This window comes from Gymnogyps californianus, chromosome 4 (assembly GCF_018139145.2).
Source record: "Gymnogyps californianus isolate 813 chromosome 4, ASM1813914v2, whole genome shotgun sequence".
Taxonomy (NCBI): Eukaryota; Metazoa; Chordata; class Aves; order Accipitriformes; family Cathartidae; genus Gymnogyps; species Gymnogyps californianus.
The window spans coordinates 34072608-34099158 of NC_059474.1; the positions used below are offsets into that span (position 1 = coordinate 34072608).

General features: G+C 40.2%; 1 protein-coding gene across 3 annotated transcripts in view; it reads right to left on the reverse strand.

Moving 5' to 3' along the window:
* MTUS1 (microtubule associated scaffold protein 1) overlaps positions 1 to 26551 on the reverse strand; it is a 126978-nt gene that overhangs the window by 79795 nt on the left and 20632 nt on the right. For all 3 annotated transcript variants that reach the window (XM_050896751.1, XM_050896750.1, XM_050896752.1), the window contains exons 2-3: positions 9599 to 11812; positions 7133 to 7328 (exon numbers count right to left, since the gene is read on the reverse strand). In XM_050896751.1, the coding sequence (XP_050752708.1) occupies positions 7133 to 7328; positions 9599 to 11653 (2251 nt within the window). In that variant the 5' untranslated portion in view covers positions 11654 to 11812. The remainder of the gene's footprint in view (positions 1 to 7132; positions 7329 to 9598; positions 11813 to 26551) is intronic.

The window sequence follows — 26551 nt, forward strand, 5'->3', positions numbered from 1 at the left end:
CTAGAGCAGCCCCATAAAAGAGACCATGTCCACAGTCATGCTGTCATCTCCTACAGCCCCAGGCAGAGCCAGTCTCCAGATAGCAGGTAGTTTTACACCAGCTTCCCAGGGCAGCTGCGCAGTGGTGGCAAAGCTTGCCCACTCCGGCTTCGCCAGGAGACTGTCATAAGCTGTTTGCATCCTGACTTAAACAAACAAACCCCAACTGCTAGCTTTAATACAGCTACTGGAAAGTTCTGTCCATTTAGGAGTAGTGACCACAAGGAGAAGTCAAATCAACATACTACAAGGAAAGCTGAGGCAAAAGAAAACCACTAACCACATTCAATTATGCTTTTCATTATTGTCCAGCTCTTCATACCACACACCCCTTCATGTTATGCACTGAGAATTTTTTGATAGTTTGCAGCTTTTATACCCACTTTATCTATAAATATTTTAAGTTTTCTGTGGCAGGAGTTCATGTATTCCTTGCATGAAGGAGGAACCTCACTGTAGCAAACCACACACAATTTTCTTCAGGAAGACAAGGATTCCTATTTCTGTCCTCCTTTACCTCTACCCTGAGAGAATTGAAAACTAACTCGTACAGGTGAAGAGTTATTTGAAGACACACCAACATGTCCTTGCAAGTAAATGACTAGGTACCAAGAAATTCCCCTGCAGGGAAGTGGTGCACACCTCACTCCTAAAGGAGGATATTCTTATAGATGCATCCACATTTCTGACAGCATTGATATGTTCACTGTTAGTATCAACCTCTGCAAGTATGATCACGCTTCTTGCTACAGGTATAACACACTAAAACCCCAATGGGGCTAGTCACAAGTCACCTGTAAGTCTGGAAAGATATGTGAAAACTTTAATTCCCTAAGTATGGTCACTGATGGCACCAGAAACAAAGCTGACAGGATGAAATGCTCCCTTCTGGAAGGTGGAAGTCAACAGAATACTGGAAATACCATAGACTTTGGAATAAAGATCATTGAAGTTCATCTTCAAGTGTTTCCAACTGCCCTCTTCTCCCCCTACCCCCCAAAAACTCAGAGGACCACACCCAAAGATACCAAACCAGAGATAAATCAATCAACTTGCTTTGAAATCATTCATTGTAACAGATACCATATTACCTCACTAACAAAAACTGTTCCACTTTTACTCATTTCTCATGGTCAATTTGACTTATAAAACTAAATAGAAAATAGTTTATTCCAAATGGGTGTTTTTATCCTGAACCCTATGTAAGGCTTGCAAAACATGAGCAGTATCTATTCCATGGTGATAGCTCCTTGTTAATGAAAAGTAATAAAAGAAAATAGGTGTCAAAGTTACAGCAAGTCTTTCTACTAGTGTATGTCGCCAAAGCTAAAAGCAAACTGACTAAGATGAATTCAGATTACATCATTTGATGGCTCCTTTCTGCCTTCAGATTGTGAATCGACCATTCTGTACCTGAATGACCAACACCCGGGGCAGAGGCTTAGAGGTCAGTACTTGGCACAAGGATATACATTGCTCCAGGCAGCTTCCAGCAAACCATTCCTGTTGAGGATGGCCAGGAAGTGAGGGAAAAGTGGAGTGGAAACATTACCAGGGAAGTCCCACTCAAGCAATGGGAGAAGGGATGACCTGCAAGTCTCCTAAGCCCTTACAACTTACGGTGCTTTCTGAACTCTCACAAACTGATCAGCTGGACAAAAGTCCTTTCAGATACATTGGGTAAGTTTTCCCCACTTTATACTGCAAATTAAAAGAGAACTGGTTATGAGATACAGTGACTATGCAGTGGAGCTCTCTGGGTGAAGATAACCAAAGAGGGATGATAGACAAGCTTTATGTCATACTATAGACTACAGACCTTATGCTCCATGGAGACCCATGTATTGTTTCCTCCTTCCTATACCTCTGAAGGGGAATATGGGAGTTTTAAGTTCACTTTTAACACCAGCTTTAATTACTGTAATGAAGCCCTACATATGTATTAAAGAAAGGGAAAAGGGGACCAAGTAATCTGGACTCATAAGGACAAATAATGATCTTGGATAAGTTAGTGTATGAGGAACCTGCTTTTAGGATCCATAAAAGAAGCTGGCTGTTCTGAAAAAGAAAAAAAAAAAAAAGCATAAAAAGACTGGCTGAAACTAATTTTAAGCCTTATTTGTAGACCCTGGTGCATTTCAGATTTGTTCATGAGAAAGTATATGGATACCCTTACAAGTAACTCTCCACTCCAGCATTTTAAGAAAAGTCTTCACTGTTTCAGGCCAGAGAACCTGGAAGTTATGTTTGCCTTTTAAAATATTTTGTTTCCTCTTGGCAACATGTCAATCCAACTTTAAAGAGTCACATGGTAGACAGCAGGAATGATACAAGCTGAAAAGTGATTTGCAGTAACCATGTTTGGTTTAGCTCCTGGTTTAGTGTCAGAACAGAGACTCAAGGATTGCGGGAATGCTTACTGAACTAAATTGTTTTGGTTCTGCTTCACTAGTATTGTGAAAGGCTATACCAAAAAGTCGTGAATTACTAAGTTTATATACATTTCCAGCTGTATGAAAATCCATTTAAACCATTTGGTTTCAATTTTCCATCTGAAAAGCCTTTCTTTGTGCAATAAACAGCAACAACACTCAATAATGAACACAGTCTTAATCTGTCACAGCCTGTTCTGGTTTTAACTTTGGAAGCTTCTCTGAATTACACATTTAAGTGTAAGATCAAGCCAAAATTCAACCGAAGGAATTTAGCAATTATGAACTAACAAGCAAATCAGTATTTCAAAGTATCACTAAACCTGCTGTGGTCTAATGCAACTTAAACATATTTCCTATAGCATATGGGGAATTATTTTTCCCATTCTTCAGTTAGTTACAGAACACCGGAAAAGTCCTTCAGAATGATCAACTTTTCACAAGGAAAAGGTCTCACTCATCCAAAATCTTCTTCAAGGAAACACAGAATTCAGACTGTCGAGCTTCCCTCTACCTGAGCGATCATTACTCTAGTTAAATGCTATGAAAATACCACCAAGAGAAAGAGGGAGTACCACTGGATTAGACTCATGGAAAAGATAAGTAAACCATGGGGCCATAACTCTGCTAATTAGATATCAGTGACTTAAATCAGAGACAAAATGGTACCCAAAAAGTCAGAAATAACTGTCAGACAGTGAAAGACATTTTGGTTACAAAGATGATTTACATGGCTTCCATTAATTTCTGGAAGTCTTTAACAGTAAATAGAAGAATAATACTCCTGATGCTTTCATATCCCCAAATAGTTTCAACTACCACAAGGCTTGACAGAGCTCTCATAGCTAAAACATCAACAACTTGATGTTTCATACAGTTGGAAATAATTTAAAGCAATGGTATAATTTTAAAGCAGAAGTGTAGGTGAAGTACTAGCATATCAGAAATCTTACTTACAGGTAAAGCTTCTTTCCTTTACATACTTACACATAGGTTGCAGACAGCAATAGGAGAAAAGGCGGCAGTGGTGGGCATTTACATTTTTAGATCTAAAGTAAATCATTTATATCCTTATTTTATGCTGTTCAAACACAAATCAAACAGTTTCCTGTGGCTCAAACTGTCACAGTGCTACTGACCAACTGCATGGGTGGTAACATGCGGTTGCTGGGACAGGCTGACAGTTGAAGAACTTGGAGTCATGTTCCATGGGACCACCAAAGCTCCTTGGCTTCTCCAGTCCCCTTCCACCCCTCCCTTCAAGTGAGAGAAAGACATGACTCTTTCCAAACCATAATACCTCAACTATTAGCAGGCTATTACTCCTCCACAGTGGTTATGTACATCCAATTATAAGGTTGTGTGCATTTGCTGGGAACAAAAACAATAGTTGCTTTCATTTCAGGACTGGTTCAAAGTCCTGAACCAGGGCTCCAAAATTATACACGTCTTCTCATAAAAACCAGGTAACTCAAACACCTTATTTGTGTCTTGAATTCTAATAAATGTTTTCACTGATAGAAAACGAACACAGCAAACGGCATACTGCCTGCCATCTAGTACGACAGAAATCTACGCACACCACCACAGAAAAATTAGCTGTAGAGAATTCAGATTTTTGCTCAAGAATGAGTATGAGATTGCAGGTCATTCTCTCTTATGGAGAAATGGAGACAAATAATTACAGAAATCATTTTGAGGCATCTAGTTTGCAACTGTGACCTGATTTCTAGATTTGCTGCAGAAATGGGGCTTTGCCATTTCACAAACCACTTCGGTACACTGAATCAGGCTGGGCTCACCTTTTAAAGAACCAATTTCTAATTCAGCAAGAACTCCAAGTTCCAGCCAAGATACACCAATACTGGTAAACAGTGGTCAGCAACCATTTTGAAATAAATAAAGTTATTTCTAGCTTAACATGCTCTGCAAATAACCTCACAAGAATATAATGCTTGAGATATAAGTTTTCCTCTCCTTCTGCTGTCTCCTGTTCGGGCAAGGATCAGCAAATTTCCTCAGAAGACATGCTTCCTATTGGGTTAGTGCGTTACCACTGAAAACTTAAGGCTTACATTTACAAGTGAAAAAAATTACCAAAATCTCACCTCCTGCCAAGTTGCAAGGATCTCATAATTGGTGTTTTATACAGCGCATTTTTTCTTTTATTTCTTGGTTGTAGGGGAGTTTCCTGCTTCCTGCTTGAAATCACAATACATGATACAATCCACTGCTCACAAGCTCTTGATTATTCTGGGAATAATACATACACTAATACATTTTGGACAGACGGACTGCTTCTCTCCCTCAACATACAAATGTGAGAGATGACACAGAGCTATACCATCACGTCTCTTGTTCAGAGTATTTAAGGGACTCACTACACTGATCTGTCTTCCTGCCCTACGATCCAAATTCAGCCAGCAACTGGTTAAGAATTAGCTCCATTTATGTTAGCACCTCAGGAAGCAATAAGGTCGTTAGGATTTGGACATTTTTAAGACTCGGCTTGATGAATGCCTGAACAACCTAGTCTGACTTCAGTATTGACCCAGTTACAGGCAGGGGGGCTGGACTAGGTGACCTTCAGAAGTCCTTTCCATCCTGGATTTAGCTAGTCTGTCTGTAGTCTGGAGAAATCCTGACAGCAAACAACTGTACAGCTACAGAGTTATTTATCTGTGCTGCTGGAATTATACCAAGGCACAAGTTTAATACCAAAGTGTTCAAATGACTTAACTGGAAGAAATAGTTACTCCCTACAGGAAGGCTTTAGCTAAAACAGATAAGCGGGTTTGGTTTACAAGTTGCCACTCAGCCACAGTAAGTGTATGTACAGTTTTACTTCAAAAACTTTAAAAACCGATGGGCTCAGCAGCAGTAGACAGGGTTTTACCTGAAAGGTGTGGTCGCATAATACAACAGGGCTTTGGTAGTAATACCAAGTAACTCCTACCTTTCCTCATCCTTGCTTCTCCCACCCTGTACTCCCATCCTCTGATTTGCATCAGTACTATGTTTACCAGGGAGCAAGGAAACATGTTTAAGAAATCCCTTGGCAAGGGACAGGGAAGTTAACCTGATATAGTTTAATGCATCAAATCCTACTTTGTAGCACCAAAACACCGCACAAGCTAAATTGTCAGATGTGCTAAGAATGGTGGGCATTGGCAGGGAGGCTGGGGAGAGGGCATAGAGAAAAAAATTCTTCTCATGTGCAGCATTAAAATTCCAGTCTTGTCAGATCATAGCATGAGTTCGAAATGTTGAGGTGCTACTTCATGCTTTTACCTTAAGCAGCCTTTTTCCAATAGGAAAAATCTGGAAGGTATTCTACTAACTACCATAATTTCAACATACAATGAGTAAAGGAGTGACAGGTTTAGCTAAAGAAACTTGGGGAGCAAAGGTTTTTATTTTCAACAGCAAATGACTTCTGCTTCTTCTGAAAGTGCATCTGATTTTTTTTTTTTTTAAATGAAGGGAAGAAGTTAGTCCTATAACCCAGACATGCTTACATTTATTTCTAGTGATGGTGTCATAAATCTACTCTGGATTAATAATCTAAGGGACACATATATATCTATATCCATCTCAGTTCTTCTAAGACCATAACTACAGATAGGAAAGCTTTAAATTGGTATTTAGAGAGATGACGAGTCTTCCAAGAAATTGGTGGCTTACAGGTAGGTACCTATTTCACTGAGCAAGTCCCTCACATTAGCAAGGCTCAAGTCAGAGAATAGCCTATATCCACCTTCTTTGAGAGACTCATCCCATAAAGGACTACAGATACAGATTTTACCATACCTCACCACCTGTTATAATTAAGAGGAGTATTTTGGACTTTGATAATCTTAGATGGAGTGGGTTTAAAAAAAAAAGAACAGGTTTTACTGGGCATAGCTGGTGTGCACACTTTCCAAATTACAGTGTATTGTAGTGTAGTCATTTATAGCCAGGCTACCTTTGCAATTAGCTACATTGCCACATTCGGTTAAAAAAGGCACATAACCTACAACAGCATTTCTAAATCTCTACAATACAGTTACAGAATGTAGTTTCCAGTCACCAGATCTGAACAGCAGCCTACAGACTAGATGTGAGATTTCCCCCCCGCCCTTGGTATTAATCAGTCTGAGCTTAATTAGCAGCTCAAGCAGTAGTCTCTCCTTCAATTATGTTCTCCCCTTTCTAGAAACTATAGAGCTGTACTAAAATCAGGTTGAACAAAATATGTTATGTCCTGAAATAAGGGCTCATTCCCGTTGGGATAGCATACAGTTGCTTATTGTAAATGCTTTGTACCTGAGCTCTGTATTTTCTCCTCTTCACTTTTACATCTTTCAAGTAATTTTAGTTGTAATTCCATAAAGTACTGTTATAACTAAACTATAAATAATAATATTTAAATATTGTTTCTTCTAATAGCACCACACCTTCCCAAATACATTCCTTACAAGGTGAGATTTTACAATGATGAGGTGTAACCTGCTTCCCCCCCCCATACTAGCAATTTGCTATTTCAATAGACTCATATTTAGCACCAAAAATACAGCTCTGTACCACCCTAAAAATTCTGTCAGAATGTACATTAAATATGTTATCTTAATTTTAAGAAACTGGTTAAGTGGTAGTATTCTAGTGAAAAACTCTCTTACCAGAGCTTGATGACAGAATAGCTCCTTTGTGAGAAGGTGCTTTAATTGTGCTGATAGTTTTATTTTCACATCCTCTCTTCAAGGGCAGCACAGATGGCACCATCTTAACCTTGGGAGCTGATACACTTCGTAGCGTGATTGGGCCTTTCTTTGGTATGCTTTTCTCTTGTGTTGTCCCATCTTTCACAGAAGGCATCTGTTTTTAAACAAACAAACAAAAAAACAACAAAAACACACACATACCCCCCACCACTGTGAAAAGCTAAAGACCTCCCTTGCCAGCATCTGTAATGAAATACTGACCACACAGGTAAGGGATATGCTTAGCTGTTCGCTGTCACATTGTCCACATCTGCAGTTCAGAACCTCAAGAATCATCTCCTGAATGGCCTTCATCAACACAAAACTATTAGTTTGAAGCTAATCACTGGTAATGACAAACACACTTAAAGAGGTTACAGAGGTCATTTTACACCAGAATTTCTTCCTCTTCCTCTCCAAACTCTAATTAAGCCATTCAATTAGATGACTGCACCTAATCTCAAGATGAATTCTTTACCAAGCAACTACACAAGTTAATGCACTGAGAAGTTAGTCGTCCTGTACTACTTGAAACGTCACAGCCCTTAGGTTTCCTGGTCTAGGTCTTACATTACAACACAGAAAACGTTAAAATCTTTCACATTCAGGTGCCATAGATAAAACAAATTCAGGAGTGGACCCAGGACAGGTTTAAAACAACTGGTTTAGATGTAGCACTCATCTACCTTTCATACAGAATTCTTGCTCCAGTTTATATAGGCACTAATTCATGACCACTCATGCTGTAAAGTTAAGCCTATAAAGGTAAACTCATAAGAATGTACAGCTCTTCACATGCTTTTCTGCGACTCAAGCCGATATGCAACGATTGGGTCATATTAATGCACTTTCCACTTTTGACTCCTATCCTCATCTTCACTTTCAGAAGTTAACCTGTACTTTTCAGAAGACCACGTATTAAGTTTAGTCCAGCTGACTGGTCTACTGCACATTCTATACAATTTGCTCTATTGATATTCCAGGTACCAGCAGAACATTTAATATCACAAAGGTTTCCATCTTGGCAACGGGGTGAATTAAAAGCATTCTCTCCAACCCTCAGCACCAAAAGGAAGGAGTGAAGCAGAATCCAAGCTCTGAAAGACTTCAGAATTAAAACAGACCATCCTTGCTTTCATGTTCATTTAGGTTTTCAAGTTAAATTATTTATCATAATAAATAGATAATATTATTTATTAATTTCTTCTGTAATGTTTCAAAAATGGACAGCCGCTTCTGTTTTACCTGAAGTAGCTTCCTCTGTGTACTGAGCTTTACTGGAGTTTTTCTGGCAAATCAGTAAAGTCTGACAAAAATTCAGACAACGCCAGTTTTACTGGTAACAGCTGCTGCCTCCATTTCACTGATTTAACATAAGCTGTTGAACCCACAAGCGAACAACAGGAGGGACTCCATATAGCATCAAGACTCCAACTCTGTGTCCCTACCACGCCTCCTGAGATTTTAGTCCACCCAATCCTGAAGCTCTTCCCTTCTTTCCCACCGTTCCTTTTCTTTTAACCTTCTTTCGGAGTATTTGAAAGCAGCACGTTTCTCCTGACAGGCAGCTGAATCATCCAAAAATATTTCCCAACCAACCAGTGCACGCATACCTCCCGGCCAGGAAGTTTGCGCCTTCCAGCTGGCTGACTGCCCAAAACCAGGTATATGCCCTCTGCATGAGAAATATTTCCTGGCTACTCCTAACTATTCCAGTGAGTCCCAGTTCTACTTCAAATAAACAAAATCCCAAATTATTCAAAGCAGACAGTTAAATTAAGATGTTAAAAATAAAACGCTTGACCAACTTGTTGGTCTTCGGGTTTTGTGTGACTTAATATTATTGTTAATATATATACAACACTTCTGTAAGTAAATTTAAAAAGTGTAATTTAGTTCTAAAGCATGTTTTGAAAGAAAATACTGAAAACAGCAATTTATCTCTAATGTCTATTTAAAGTTACAGCACCACTAGAATTATCTTGATAAAAGCACATATTAAAAGTTATATTTAGAAAAACCTCACCAAATTATGCTATGTAATTTTACCAGTTTGACTAAATTAAGACTTAGTAAGATTTCTAATAAAAGCAAACAACTGCATTGTCTTAACAAGACTTTACAAAAAAAAAAATTTTATACCATGGAATAAGATGAAGGCTGCAGACACTAAATCGCACTTAAGGCCAAGGGCAACCAGTTTGTAAAATGGTATTTCTTCGCTCCCTTTATTAGGGAGAGACTTCACCTCAGAAATCAACACTACAGTTACACTTGTAGACACGAAACCCATTCCACAATTTCCATTCAGCACTGCGCAGTGCAGAATTCCCTTTTTCCAAATGTACAAAACATATAATTAAGGATGTAAAGAAAAAAGCTTACCAAAGGAACAGAGTGCAGGTCAAACGTTTCATTTGCCACATCTTTTAACAAGGCTGCTTCCAGAAGGATTCCCATGTTGCTGCTTTGCTCTTTCTCACCTCCAGTTGGGTAGATATATTGAGCAGAGGGCTGCATTAAAGAGTTTGAACTTTCCATTTTATCGTTCAGCATCTTTTTCGAGTTCTCTACACACGTTGGAAGCACAGCAGAAACCGAGGAGCATGCCGAATGGGTACAGCTTGCTTTGCCAATGTCTTCCGGATTCTGCTTTAACGCAGGTGTCTTTGAAGCCTTGTGGGAAGCGTTTCTGGGATGTGTTGTGGCATGTACAACTTGGCTAGTGAAGAGGTGTTTGTTAAGATGTAGCTTATGGGGCTTATTCACAGGCAATTCCACTTTAATATCTTTAGCTAGATCTATTTTCTTTTTCAGCACTTTTATAGAGGTGGACAATTGCCTTGGGGAAGCAACCAGTGAAGATGAGGAGACAGCTGATATTTGGGGGGACTGGGGAGACTGTTTAAATGCTGAACTGTCCCTTGACTGCAGCACAGGTCTAGACATAACCTTTGGCTTAACATTTTTGAAGTTAGGTTTGGGAAAACTAACAATCTCAGATTTCTTTGCTTTGGTTATTGTTGACACAATGGGAGACCTACCCACTGGTTTTCCTGCAGTTTGACCTGAACTAGCTTTAAGCAAAGGCCTTCTGTTATGCCCTCCCTCAAATGCCTCATTTGGTCTTCGTTTAGGAGACTTGTCTCCAAGTTCTGCCAAAGCTGAAACAGAAAAAGTTGTATTTTTTGATCGTTCTTTAGGGGTTGAAGTACATAGAGCAGAATCGCTTTCATCAGCCATAGGACTGAAGACCACAAAAGTTGCTTCACATTTCAGGTCAGGCATAACAGTCCTCTTTAATTTTGGTACACTGCAAGATATGAAAGAAGTGTTGTGCATATCCTGAAGAGCAGCATTTCCAGAGATACTTTGTTCTTTGGTTAACGGTTCACTGGTTTTCTTTGATACTTGTTCTCCATCCATTTCATCTACTGGGAGAAGGTGCACATTATTTACAGGACTACCCATGCACGTTTCAGCATTAGAATTCCCAGTTTCATCATGGTCAGGGGTATCCTGGAAGGATTTCACTTGGTCATCTTCATTAATATTAATGCATGGTGATAATGCATCTCGCCTACAAGGATCTATACATCCAGCAGCTAGTTTTACAGACTGTGCTTCTGTTTCCTGTGACTCTTTATCAGTCTTTTTAGTGTTTTTTAGATAGTGTTCGACACCTGCAGAGACAGGACGGCATACTTCAACTTCTGAATAGGCATCTGGGCTTTCTGAAGCCACTATCATAGAGGAGAAATCAGGTGTTCTTTCTGAGCTGGTTCTATCAAATTTCTCTCTCGTACATACTTCTGAAGAGATTAGCGTTTCCCTCAGATGCATGTTGTCATTTTGATCAGTTCCCAGAGTTTCACCTATAACATCAGTAACATCCAATGTGCTCAGGTGGCAGCATGCCCTGTCATTTATCAGGGACTGCATTTTCTGCTCTGAAGCAGGAAGAGGTAATACACACTTAGAGTCAGTCTGACTATAAGGCATCGATTGTTTGATACTCTGATTTTGCATTTTTGCCATAACAACGTTACCTTTCCGTAAGTTTGTTGTTTCTTGCAAGTCACAGTTCAAAGGATACACACAAGCCTGTTCAGTCATGGAAGACTTGCATGCAGCATCTCCATCTCCCAACAGAGCTCCTGTGCAGTTGCATTTACCAGGTGTCTTCTGCACATGAAGTGCTTCAATACACTGCTGTTTTAAAAGAATACTTCTGAAGTCACTCTTATTTTCAAGAACGGTATCATCTTCATGCTCAGTCACTATATTTTGGTCAGTTGAACCACTGTGTATATTAGCAGCACAATTGTTTGAGGAAGGTGTAGCTCTGTCACGTGCGTAGTTATTTCCATTTTCATCCCTTACAAGTAAGGAAGACTTCAAGCCATTCTTTGCTTTGTCATCTGACTTTTCAACATTCATTTTGAAGGCTAAATTTTACACTGTTTTCATTTTATATTTATTTAAAATCCCAGAGAATGCAGATTCTTCTGAACTTTACAGAAAAAAGTGTCACTTGTCTTGAAAGATATTTAAAAAGCAGTTCTTTGTTTTCATGTTTCCCAAGAGGATTCAAAAGTTCTGGAATTAGAAAGAAATGAAAAACAATTAGCCAAACCAGGATTTTAAGACAGCAAGCATTCTTAAGCTATTAGTCTTTGAATCAAGTGCAGCCATTTTGACCAACTTCCTCAAGCAAATTACGCTTTTACAATGATGCTGTCTGTGCATGCTTACCTTCACAAGCCATTTCCGCTTCCCTGACTGCCAAGCAACTTTTGAACCCTTTGGTCAGTTGCAATCAAGTGTGACTTTAGGCTTGCATTCTCAGATACTTGGCTTGCTTGGCTTCCACGCAAGCAAAGGAACAACCCAAGAGATCTGGCTCCTCGACAGGAAACTGTAATCTGAGGGACTACATGATAGAACAAACCATCATTTTTCCCCTCTTCCAATAGCAGGTACCCAACAAAAACGGCCTGGTTCCTCACACAGTGTGTAGTCAAGCTATGAAGCTTCTTACTGCACGGTGCTTGGAAGCCAAAAGCTTACACAGGCTCAAACACAAGCAGGTAAGAGCCACGTAAGAAAAATCTGTCCAAAACCAAATATCAAACTGACTCAAGAAGCTCTCAGTCACAAGCTGCAAGCAGCTAGAAGAACTCTAGGGAAGAACCACTAAACATTCTTCCCATTCTTATACTCTTCACTCAGCATTTAGCCCTGGTTACTGCTGGAGACGTGACAGAGCGTTAGGCAGATCTTCAGTCTGACCGTGTCTGGTCATGCACATGTTCTTATGTACAGGTTTGTATACAGACAGCAAACTGAAAGAGGTCTAAATTGTAATAATGATGACATGCTGCTGTATAAACTCAGGTCTAGAACAGACACCAGAGCAGCAACATAGGAGCAACACTAAGAATCCCAGTAAAGAGAAACTTCAGTGCTCATCCCTTGATGCACATAGCAAAGAGCCGTAACAACCCCAGACAGCAGTTATTCTCTGCACTGAAGGCCTCTTTCCTGCCTTTTGACGAAGCAATGCACCGCAGAGCCAGCTCAAGACTTTCAAAGAGTTGTCTTAAGACATCTGAGCTGAAATAAAGAGAAGACAGGGAGGTTCATAACCAGCTCTAGGGTTAGGTTACACTGGTACCCTACCCCAGTGCTGCTGGGGTAGCCAACAGGTAGATGCAGATGGGACCCCTTCAGAGTCACTGGAGAGCAATTCCCTACATAGCAACAGCCTCCATCTTCTGTAAAGATGACAGAAGATTAGCCAAGTGGGAAAACAATTCCAGTGTCCTCTCCAGCAGAGGAAAGCCACATATCCTCACCCAAAACCCTACAGAAGCAGAAGGGGGCGGGGGGATGGCAGGGGGTGGTGGTGGAAACAAACAAACAAAAAAACCCACACAAACCAAAAAACTAAAGAAGAGCCCTTGCAATGTATAAGTACAAGTTCCTAGCAAGCACTAAGACTGCATCCAGGTACCAACACCACAAGGACATGAACAAGAGAGAAGATCCAAACTGTCCAAAGCAGCTGGACAGAACAGGAAGGAGGAGGACACTTGCCATCAAAAACAATGAGCAAACAGGTCAGCGGTGTTTAACTAAAATGCAGACACTAGAGCGTGGTGTCCTCAAATGAGGATACTGATATAATCACATATTTGAAATTTGGTGGGAAGAAAGCAGCAGGACATGAACGTCAGGATTAAGTATACAGGATGGACAGAATAATGCATGCTAATATGAGAATTATATTAAGGTCTTAAATGATTTAACTGTAAGTTAACCACAATGACTAGCAGAGTCCCTACAGACTAAAAATCCAGAGCTAACTAAAACAATGAATATTTGATCTGCACTATCAACTGTCTCAACTAGGGTGACAATACTGGTTGCAATACACAGACAGGTCAAGCAGGCTGAAAGATCAGAAAACATAATATTAATAATGGGAGATCGCTGCTATCTCAATGTTGATTAGGCACATTGAAGAATAATTCCCTGATCATATTTTTGTACAGGAATCAATGACTGCTTTGGGAAACAAGTTTGCCATGACAAGAGAAGCAACTCTTGATTTGTTCTCTAACAATGAAATTGAAATCCTCACAGAAACCCCATAAAACATTTTGGAAACCACAGCAGGGGAAAGAAAACAAACTCTTATCAACAAATACTTTGGAAAGTGTAAAATAAAGCCAGCACACCAAGTAGTGAAAGGTAAGTTACTAAAAGCAAGACTGCATCACTCAAAAAGCTGACATTTTTCCTTAAACCTTATTTTCTTCAGCTGGAAACATAGCTTGATTAACTACATTAAAAATAAATCCCTTCTCATACCAATTAAAAGTATAAAGCTTTCCGGACAGGCTGTAGGGCCCGTAAACAGTTTTGAGTACAAAAGCAGCACTCAAATTAAGACCTTTCTAGAACTGCAGGAATTTGCATGCTCACTATGGACCAGAGCGGCTTCTGGCCCACAACCTTGTCTTCACATGAGACTTTAAAGATCTGTCTCAGACTGAGGGTAAAAAGACCATGGAACAAGGAAACAACAAGCTACCAAGATCCGACAGCACCCTCCTCTGTGCCCCCTTCCTCCCCCAAGGTGAAATAGCTTGACTAGCTTAAAATCTCCTGGTTCCTTAAGGCTGGGCTAGATCCTTTGCCTACCCACTATTATTCAATCCCTATAGAAGCATGAACAATTTTAGTACCCTCATTTTCATCTTCCATTAGGAAACCTAAGGCAGATTCAAGAGTTCTTCCAAAAAAGTCTTCCCTGAAGGCAGGGCAAGAACCTGTCCTGAATAATTTTCCATTGATTTAAGTCAATCACAGAATCAACTGCTGAAAAATATTTGCAAACTTTGCTTTCACTGTTGTTTTGACACATTAAAACTAGTTTCTACTTGTCTGGAGACTAGCCCATAACACAGCTTGCTCACCTAGTCATGCAACAAAAAGTTAAGACTCCATTTTGATTCAGCATTAGCTCAGATCCAACCAGCAGTCTTACCTCTTGCAAGAGCTTTCTCACTACAGAAAACAGGGAACTTCAATATGCCAAGACTTAGCAAGACTGAGATCCCAGGAATTTAAAGAATGACACGTTAGCTTACAGTATGCATAGCTAATAATGCCAAAATTTGAAACAACACAGGCAGCTAAGTAAACCTTGATCCAACCAATGCAGAAGATGCTCCAAGAAAAATAAAAGTAGTTTTGAGACTGAGTAGAAAAATGAGGAAGTGTGTTAAAGTTGCATATACGCATGTGTACATGTACATATGGAAGTCTGCTCACTCAGTGCTCTGGACTTTGACATGACCAGAGAATATACAGTAATAAACCACTGATTCAGCTATTTTTAAAGCAAGTTTTCACTTTAGTAATCAATACTTTCATGAGCAACTAGACCAGCTTCAAATACAGCTTCATATCCACATTTAGAGTCCTAAAAGTGTCCTGCATAAGAAATGAGGTATACCTAAGGACTAACTATAGTGTATAAAAATCTGTAACCTAGATGAACATTAGTCTCAAAAAACTTGACATTCTGTAACTCTGTAGGTACTAATATGTTCACCAGGCTTATGAGAACGCTTCCTGGTGATGAGAAATTCTTTAGATTTAAGATCTGCCATAGGAGGCCAAATGAAAAATTAACCTCAGCCAGCATGTCCTCCATAGGAGTGGTCAGTAGCAGATGCAGACACACAACACTTGTCCTTCCCGAGAACATTCCTCCCAAGAATACACTGTTCCTGGCAACTAATGACTTGGGGAATTCTCCAAACTAAATACTACTAATAAACTTGCTTTGAGTTTGTCTTACATCAACAAGCATTATGCATGCCTGGCTTCCACAACACCCTACAGGGCAGTGCAAAAGAGTTCAGCTGTTTTGTGCCTTCAATAAAGCCCAACTTGCCAAATTTCAGTTGTATATTTCAAGTGCTTACACATTGCAAAAAAAGTCTTAGTTATCAGAGCTCTAAGCTTTCCCCTTCATCAACAGATATAAGAGCTTAGGGTAACAGAAGCATCACTTTGAAAAAAAGGGAAAGGAGCTTGGCAAGCAGATTCTCCTAAAAGCAGAAGAGATCAGCTGCCAGCAGCCCCAGATCCAGGAGAAATACACTACAACACGCAGAACTGGGCTCAGAGCAAGATTTTGTCACTTCTACTAACCTACAAGGGGTATCCAGGGATGTGCTGTAAAAGGGCAGAGGGACAGTGACTCATTCAGTGCTGGGTAAACAGGAATCAAAACCATATCAATTACAATAGATAATTCAAGCTACAAGTTTACAAATTACTACAAGAATGCAAGTCAGTTCGTGTTAGTGTCACAAGGCAGACAGTAATAAATTTACATTTTTCCTGGTACTCCACCTGGAACTTGGTTCTTTCACCCACACCATCACACGGCGTTTACGCAAACCCACCCGCTATGTTTGTGCAGCCTATATAAAGGGGGGTGGGGAATAAATCTGAAAGGAGAGGGTGTGCCCAGACATGCAGGAAGGCAGTCTAGAAGTGTGCTAATCAACTGAACGTGCTTTGACACCAGACAAAATGCACCATCAGCATCTGTATTTCAGCAGAAAACCATATTACATGGTCATGATTACCACAGTCACTGAAGTCAAAAACCATTTAAGGAATTTCGTATGTCAACGCATTACACTACAACCAGTTTACCTGACCGTGTTCTGGAACACAACACAAGCACACAAGTCTGACTTTTTCAGCATGTACACCTGAAGGCAGAGGTGGCAGCATCCATGAGGGAGTCTGCAGCGACCAGACATCCCTCCCAACATGCTCTGTTCAGTGTTGCTCACATGTGTTCCATCAGAAAGCACTTGGAAAACATGCAATTTCAGGTAACGCTGCATTTGCACAGAATCGCCATTTCAGAGCTCCCTGTACAGCCTCAGTAATGTCACATCCTGATGTGAACTAGCCTGTTGCCAAGCTAATTCAAACTATTAGAAGAGAGGATGAGTTAAGCTCCTAAAACAATTTCACCCAAACATTTATAACATTACAAGCACAACATACTCCTAGAAGTGAATTACATGAAGTACTCATATACTAATGGCATTGCTTGCTTAAGAACACACTGTATCATCAGTGCTGGCACTGTGAAGGTGCTGTGTTTATAAAGAAAAAAAAATCCCACAGGGTAGCTAAGTGACATCTGTATGCTTTACTCAAAGCCATTTTAAAAATCAAAAATCAATGTGAGACACTTGCTATGGTAAGCAGAAATAATGTGCAAGTTACATTTGCAAGCAATCATGCAGGCACGTTTAACTGAAGTAGTATCACTTTCACAGGCATGAACCATCAGGTTTTGCCTCCAACTTGGCTATTTGCCACCCTGCTTCAAGACTGAAGCACCAGCATAACATACAACTGATAGTGACCAAGGAGCATGAATTTTAAGCAGTTAAATCTTGGCACTAAAGTATGCAAGTAGTAAAGTGGAAAGGCAATTGAGCATACAGCTGCAGAAATCAGACATCCTAAAGTTGTGTGAGAGGTGCTGACTTCCCTTAAGATGTTCAAACCATGACACAGTACCATCAGACTATCTCAAAACATATGACTGCTCATGCTAACAGGTACATCTACCCTAGTAGCTAGCTCCTACTAGTGACTAAATGGTTGTCTAACAGAGACAGCAATGCTAGCACTTTCCTCAAACTCACAGCCTCCAGCGATTCAGTCATCAGAGCACTGGTTCAATGGAAAGCTTCAACTGCTTTCAGACCCTTCTTTTCCTTGCCCATAGTCACTGCTTTCCTAAGACGAATGGTCGTTATCTATGTAATTGTTCATAAACTTTGGCCATCCTTGTTGGCCTGCCTTTAAGGATATTAGGCTGTTGTCTCCATCTTCAAGTTCAGACTATTATCTGTAGGCACATAATACACTCAGACATTGCAATGGATTTATACAGTGACTTGATAAGACAATTTTTCTTCCTTTAATTGCCAACTTCTGATTTTTATTGTAAGGTAAGTTTTGGGAGAACTCTGTATTCAGAAGTGGAAGACTGGTCCAGTGACTTTTCTTAAAAGTAAATTAAGTCCATCTTTTACTTAGATAACCAAGATACTTAAAACAGTGTCTAGAAATGGCATCTAGTATTTTGTGGATTTGGAAGTGTAACCTTCTAGACCAGGAAGTTCTGCAAATGCACATGCCTTTCCCCCACTGTTTTACAGCAACTGGCAAGATGAAACTCACAGAAATAATGGAGATAAGCATACACAAGCCAGTGACAAATGCTAGCTATTAAGACAGTGCAAACAAGCAAGTGTAGTTTATTATTTGAGATTAAATGCATGATCAAACAAAACCAAAGCTCCCTATTTGAATGCACAGATGAGAATACCAACAAGCCTCTCGCTTGGATATTCCAGCACTCTCTTATGACTTCATCAGGCTCTCATTCATAGCTTCATTAAGACAGCATTCATTGCTAAAAGTGGCATAAACTACTCACAGGGTTTTCAAAGTATGGTGCAGTACACAACTGCACACATGGTCAGCTATACACTTAGTTATCATTCACTTATCCATTGCTATCATAAACAAAGGTTGTGCATAGTTTTCCATGAGATCAATTTCCAGCCTGTTACTCTTTAGGAACTTGTAAGAATGACATTAAGTTATTACTTCCTGGTTAAATTAGTCATCAACTTTTCAGGAAGATGCTTTGCAGGTTTTTTTGCTATTTTATCATAACTAAATTGTTTAGCAGAAGCATACGTTCTTGTACAAGGAAGGATAAACTTTCAGGTCAAAATGAAAGTAAGGAGCTGGAACTTGGAAAAAAAAAAACAATAGCACATTTATTATGGCACTTCCTTAGAAGGTCAAGGTTCAAGTCCTTCTTTTTGAAAGACTTGATTGAACAGCTAAGCACAAACAAGACTGAGACTGTCAGAGCCCTGTGTTCAATCCTAATCAGTGTTCAAGTTCTTTGTCTAGATAGGGATTACAAATATTGCTCACCTCCTCTGTTTCCTGGAATTCAGCTAAACTGATTTTCTCCATCGCTACCATTTAAAGGGTACATTTATAAGTTTTGTTATCTTAAAGTTACGAAACAGCGAGCCAGGATTATTCACAGGAATTTTCCCTCTACGATTGAAATACTATCGGTGTAGGAAGAAAGGTGGTAATACATTATGAAGAACAAAAATGCTTTGTGAATTCATACTAGGTCTGCCAGCCACTTGCTGTGTATACAGCAAATAAGTGAAACTTTAAAGTTGAGCAAATAAGGTTTGTGCTTTTCAGGAATGTCCTCAAGTTTCAAGATAGTCTTCAGCTACCTAGCAGTTCTCCTGAAGTCTCTCATCATACATTCTTTATCATCATTTCTCATTCCTTAAGGAAGTTTCAGCCATCAGCACCATTGCTGCCCATCTTGCTTTGAACAAACTTCAAACATTCAAAGTAGAAGTTGTGCTGACCTGTTCTGAACTAACCAGTCAGTCCTCTCAGCAACGTTTCTACTCTCCATCACACGTTCCTCCTCTTTTACAGAGCTGTCGATCCTCTTAACTTGCCCCATATTCCTCACTCGCTTCTCATCCTAGCTGAAGTCAAATCTAGTATAGAAGCAAGTACACAGGAAGCAGTGCAGAATAGCCATTACACCTTGGATTCTCAAGACAAAGGGGGGGGTGTTGTTACTGTTGGTGTTTTGGGGGGTTTCTGTTTTGTTGTTTGGGTTTTTTTAAATTTTGTTCTAAAATATCCCCTCTGATTATTAGGTCTACAGACATTTAATTAAGTGAAGACTTTTTGTCTGCTGCTAATCTCTTCTTGACTGACAAGTATTTGTCCGTCTGATTTCTGATTTCACAAAACAGCAAGTACAAAAACAGCAGAAATACTCTGCAGAAGCAGCACCATGCTGCAAAGGTGGTGGCTAAAATGCCTGTCATAACCCTGGGGAAAAAAAAAAATAGTTCTTGTTTCCTAACAATGAGCCACAACTTAGTCATTCGTTTGGCAAGTCAGAGCAGAGATGGCTTTAACCATTACCGCTGATATAACTCCTGCATTAATTATTTGCCTTTACAATCAAGTTTTAATGCCAAGCAAATATACCACAATGTGCTAGGCAGCATACACTGAGACTACTTAAGGTTATGTGCTGACTTGAAACTTTTCACGTTCCTGAACTATTTAATGATGCATCTGTGCCCCCAGCTCTAGCGTGAGTGCTACACAACATGTAGCTGACATCATCAGTATTCTGGCTAGTACAGTGACTGTGTCGATGGAATCGGATAGTTAAGGCCACAGAAAGACACATCTGCTCCTGTGCATTGCGTGTCCTTTCAGATCTTCACCTAAAACTGAGACATTGTTCAGCAACTGGCTATATTTAACACCGACATATAATATGAACTAGTTTACAGAGCATTTGGAGTACTCTCAACATAACCTGTAGTGAAGCAAGATACAGTAAGTACTGCAGTATTATTTAGCTCTAGTGGATTATTCTGTGTAACAAATCTATAACCTGATTAATTTATCTGAAAAAGCAGATCAACATGGTCTCCAATGACTGAAAAAGCAGCATCTTTGCCATGATATCCTTTTGCAGTACAAATTGAAGAAATAATCGAGATGCTTAGGATTTCTCACATTAACCAGGTCAGAAGTTTAATCAACTTGCAGTTTTTGCAGACTCAAAGATGCTTGCTATGCAGAAAGGGTCATTCATTCAGAAAAGACTACAGCAAGCCAAGAACAGTTTCCACTTGCTCTACAAGAAATTCTACCACTGAGTTAGGACTGCACTTTTGAACAGCAACAGCATCACAGCAGAATTTAATTTTGAAGATGCTGTACTTGCCAGTTAAAGAACAGCTATTACTGCACTTTTTGAAAAAATATTCAAGGATACCAATTATATATAGTGAACAAAATCTAATAAAACTGCAATAAACTGGTTACAGAAAGTAATATTTTGGTAGCCAAACAGGAAACAGCTCCAACCCAATGATTCGAAGTCCTAAAGGTGCAGTGGTTGTTGAAGATTTTCAGTAAGTATTGCTGAAGAGTAATTTAAATCCTATCAATCCTAACAGTTTCACCAATATTTCACCTGCAGTATTGCACAACTGGCATCTGGAGCAACCAGGCAATTCACAACCATTGTTCCAAATGTTGTAGTCTCAGGAGAAAAAAAACAACACATTGTTTTTATATTCAAAAAATGTTATGTTCCCTACAAAGGAAACTGTTTCTCACAGTGAGATCAGTCCTGCTACAGGAGTTTATTTTTATGTTTTATTCTTTTTACATTTTTTGTTTGTTTGCCTTTTGGTCCCAGAAGGACACAAGCCTCTGAATCCAAGAGGAAGTGGCTCTGCAAAGCTAAACACAGCACTGCACCTCCGCAGCAGACAAATGACAAGAAAGACGCCGTGACAGTTTTGCAGAGTTGTTCAGAGCAAATAGCTTGATTTATGCAATACTGTTAGGTAGCAGGCTGCAGTTGGTGCTCTCTGGAAAGCATGAGCTCCCCGTGCCACTTGACACGGCTGCCGACAGGCTGCCTGCAGCCCCATGAGGGCTGAAACTCCACCAGGACCTGGTGAGTGAAGCAGTGGAGAGAAGGGGGAGCTGGGCACACATTGCTTGAAAGGCTGCTAGGGCAAGGTTATTGGTCCCGCCCAGGTGATCTGGAAGGGATCCAGATATGCAGGCTGCCACCCGGCTCCCTGCAGAACCCACTCAGCTCTGGGGAAAGGGCTTCACTTGAACCCTGAGCAGCAGCACTCCTGCGGAGGGTTCCGCATCTGCGGGGCAACAGCGGGACTCAAAGCCCCTGTACAGAAATCACCCTGTCAGTCCCTCTGTCCTGGTTTCGGCTAGGATAGAGTTAATTTTCTTCCCAGTAGCTGGTATAGTGCTGTGTTTTGGATTTAGTAGGAAAAGAATGTTGATAGCAACAACTAAAACCATCAGTGTGTTAAGTAGTGTTTATACTAAGTCAAGGATTTTTCAGCTTCTTGTGCCCTGCCAGCTAAAAGGCTGGAGGAGCACAAGAAGCTGGGAGGGGACACAGCCAGGACAGCTGACCCAAACTGGCCAAAGGGATATTCCATACCATATGATATCATGCCCAGTATATAAACTGGGGGGAGTTGGCTGGAAAGGGCAGATCACTGCTCAGGAACTAACCGGGCATCAGTCAGCAAGTGGTGAGCAATTGCATTGTGCACCATTTGTTTTGTATATTCTAATTCTTTTAGTAGTATTATTGTCATTTTATTATTATCATCATTATCTTTCCTTCCTTTCTGTCCTATTAAACTGTCTTTATCTCCACTCACGAGTTTTGTTGGGGTTTTGGGGTTTTTTTTTTGTTTGTTTTTTTTTTTTTTTTTTCAGTTCTCTCCCCCATCCCACTGGGTGGGGGGGAGTGAGTGAGCGGCTGCGTGGTGCTTAGTTGCCGGCTGGGGTTAAACCACAACACCCTCTGAGACCCCGCAGGAATGCTGTACTCTAGCAAAGAACTATAAATTTCTTCCTTAAGATTCAAGCGGTGCAAATGCATTATTTTCATATTTTTCCTTTAATCAGTTTGCTTAAAGTTAGGCATCAAATCCAAATGCTGCTTATTATAACCTACGTTTTGTTTTACAGTATAGCCAAACCTCTACACCAAAGCTTTAATCAGAGAGCTGAAAAGTGTTTTAACTTCAAATGCTAGCCTCTCAAACGGTTCTCCCCATTCAACTATTTAGCTGACTTGACAGCTTCCTACAAGAGTAAAGCACATATACATCACCAGATCATTGCAGACACCCTGGAACTACAGTTATACATTATATGGGAACATTAGCTTTGATTTCAACTCAGGACTGACCAAAATCAATACCATGGGTGGTGACAGAAACATTACACACCCAGTGCCACATCCATACCTGACGTTCCCAAGTGAGTTTCAGCTTCTGCTACAGCCCACCCTTGGGATGAGAGAGCGCACAACTAGAGGACATGGCACACACCGGCAAGTACTGTCTCTGTGCTACAAAGTGAAAAAGCAGCACCCTGGTTTTATTATAAACTAGATCATAACCCTTGAATAACTGACAACCTAACAGGAGCTACATGATTAACAGGCAAAAACTGCCTTTCTCTTCCTTTGGCTGGGTTTTGAGAAAGTCAGCTCTGTCTTTTTTGCAAGGACTGATCACACCTTAACTTTTACCGTACAGACCCCTCAGTCAGATGATTCACTTGTACACATGGATTAGTTCTCTGGAGTCTCTAGGACTTGGTGCCATGTATAAACTACCCAGTCTGCAATACAGCTCACCTAACATTTAACCCTTTAGGCTTTGACTTCACCGGCTTTATAAGCCTGATGGAGGGAAAAGCTGAATTGCATACAAGCAGTGACAGCAGCATGATGATTTAAAGGACATTGCTCTGATCTGGTACACTTCAAGCAGTTATTCTACAACGAGACACTCAGTTTGTTAGCGGCAACCTATAAAATACTATTTCTTGGGCTAAAGCACGTTTAAGACATGCAAATCTGCAGCAGAAAGTAATTGAGAGAACACACAGATAAAGGGGCTTTCCATTACTACCATCTAAAAAAAGTGTTAGTGGAAAAAAATTACTGCAACTTCTATAGATTCTGCACAGGGACAGGCAATACAAAGATTCAAGTTAAATGATGCCTTTATATTCTCACAGTCAAAACTTGAAGCCTCCCCTGCTCAAAACTGTAGAGAGCACCAGGATGTACAGCATCACTATGCACAAGCTTCTCCAAAGCTGTGCTTTCCAGGCTGTTCCTCCAAGGACATAATACACATCCATCATTAAGAGGGTAACAGAGACAGAACATTATTTCTGGATTTATGTTGGTCACAGACCTTCATTATTTAATTCTGCTAAGTACCAACACCAAATGGCAGCTGCTGGGTCAAACCGTTACTTAACGGTACAGAAAGCCATGAAACTATCATCCACATCAGAAGCAAGTCAGAAACACTAGCATTTCATACAGCAAGTATTTCACCACTCCGCAATGCGGGCGGAAAACTCCTACACAGGGCTAACACAAATAAGCGTACTTGATTAACTTCATATCGTTGATGTTAGTTTGGGACATGGATAAGCAACTCTGCCTCCTGTCTTTCAGCTTAAAGCAGCAAGAAAACAATTCTCGCATTGGGACAGGTATTTGGGATGCACATAGCCTAAGTAGGGGTTTTTGTGGGAATGAAGAAAAAACACTGTTGAAAAAACCCCCAAACCAGAAGTTACTTAGGTACCTAACAAAAGTTAATTGAACTTGCACAACTGAATACTGTCATGTGAAGGGTGACCAACTTTTTTTTTCAAAGCAATCTCAGCAAGTTTAAGTTTGCATGACAGAATTATTCCATCTATCGGCATCAAGTTCACCAAAGCATGTTAACAATGCTGCAGTTTCTAGATTTCCATCTAGAAACCCCCCAATTCACAGTGCAGAAACAAGGATCCTCATGTCCTGCTCAATCAGGACTCCAAATGCACAGTTTGTTGATACAAGTTCTCTGGTAAATGAAATTCTAGAATGCTGCAGCAGCCTGAATTGAGAAGGGTTGCCTAGGCAGGGGGAGGGGGGAAAAAAAAAAAACAAAATAGAAAAACCCCAAACCACAGACACACACCCAGTGCTGAGTAATCTGAGAAAATAAATAGGGGGAAGTCATGAAGCTTCTCCTGCTAGGGAAATACATAGCCCTAACTGCTGAATGCTGAGGAAAAAAAGCTGAGCTGAGTCAACCATCCAGGAAGAATCCACAAGAGATCTCCATCCCCCAGATCTCTCGTTTCCATTTCTCTAATTTTAGAGAGTATTTATTAGTTAGAGTGCTCTCTCCCTCCTACATCAGGTGTTGGGGCATGTTCCTGGAAGAGGAGACTGTATCTACCTTGATGTTTTCCCTTCAAATCCACTACGGGGGTTGTGTTTTCTCTGAGCCAAGTTAAACATACCAGAGTCATTTTCACAAGTCATTTGGGTAGTATACTGCTCACAAACGTCAACTGCAAGCAATTAATGCTGCATTAGGAACTTTCTCCAGAGGAAATTGCCTCACAAGAAGCAGGGGTGGAAGGGATTGGCACCTCGAAACCACTTGCTTCGGTCCTCTGGAAAGTCCATCTACGGCTAAGCCTTCAGGGTTGCAAAGCAGTATTTGGTGGCTAGACTCAAAATTGTTCAAATGTTTTCTGAAAAAAATATAGACGAACAGCAGTCCGCAAAATAAATCTAGGAATACGCTGGGTGTAATAAACTTCCTTGGGCTGGATTTTTTGCATCTACAAAGAAGTTCCTAGTCAAAACTAGGTATGCCAAAAGTCAGAAGGGGGGGACAGTCCCCAGTGACTGGGACAACTGTCATGCAGGAGGCCAAGGTTCAATTTGCCTACAAGTACCAAGCACTCAAGTTAGTTCTGCTCTTCTGATCTTCCACGTAATAGACCGACTGGTGGCTTGGGTACTTCATTTCTGACCACTGATAAGGGTCTTAAAAAAAATCTGGAGGTGGTCTCTGATTTTTCTTAAAGCAGAAAGGAGAAAAATGTATATTCTCAAATGATTACTTGACAGGTAAACAGCTTCTACTGAGGTACACATATCGGCCTAAAAATCAAGTTGTGTGTCAGACAATCAAGCCTTCCACAATAAAAGTTGAGTCCTTTGACCATTTTCTTCACAAATCACTGTATTACAGAGAATGGCAGATGTGAAAGGTAGCAGAAACAACCATTTTCATAACATTAAACTGTACTAAAGTCTCCTGAATTGTTTCACGCTATCTTCCTCTCCCCACCCAAGGCAGAAGCAAGACCAACCGCCCGCTTAAGCTCCCAGTTTCTAAAGGTTTTAAGTCTTACCAGTTTACCACCCACTTCTGTCTTAGTAGTTGCACCAAATTTGTTTTGTGTTTCTCCCCATTGTGTCCCTCAATTCCAAGTTAGCATATTAGGATTGGGAATTTGGGGATTTTGATTATTCCCATCCACATTTCAAATTAAGAGTTGGCAACTAACAAATTTAAGTGCTACAGACAAACGACACTCATTCCTAAAAATTATTTTAGGTATACAAACCAATAATTCCATGTACTACGAGGAGATTGTGATTTCACACACCAGGTGGTAATACAAAACAAGACCAAGCCAAGCACATGCTACAGCAGAGAAGCAGCATTCGAGATAAAAAGCATTCTCATATAGTATCTCCAATATATTTGAGAGATTCCCAGAGACTCCCCTGAAAGAGCCTTACACCTTGAGAATAAAGTGGCATTCACATACCAACAAGCTGGAGAGCATGTTTTGGTTTAAGCAGAGTAATCTTCGCTAACACAGGAACCACTGCAGCCATCAGTGCCTTCTCCTGTTCAACTTTAATGGCAGTGCACCAGCTTAGTAGCCAATTTTTACATCTCCGTCCTATCACATTAAAGCATGCTTCAGTTATTTTGCACAGAATGGACTGGACAAGATACAGCACTATCCCACTGTGCTTGCTTCAACAAGCCTGCTCAGCATCAGCTTCCACATGCAGAAATAAAATGGAATAAACCTCAGTATTCAGGTTTATTTATATGTCAGGTACCTATATGTTTGCTCATAAGACCACACAATGGAAAAATACATTTTAAAAGCTATTTGACAAAGCAATCGCAAGTCTTATCATAGCGACAGATTTAGTGCAATAACACATCGGAGCTTACT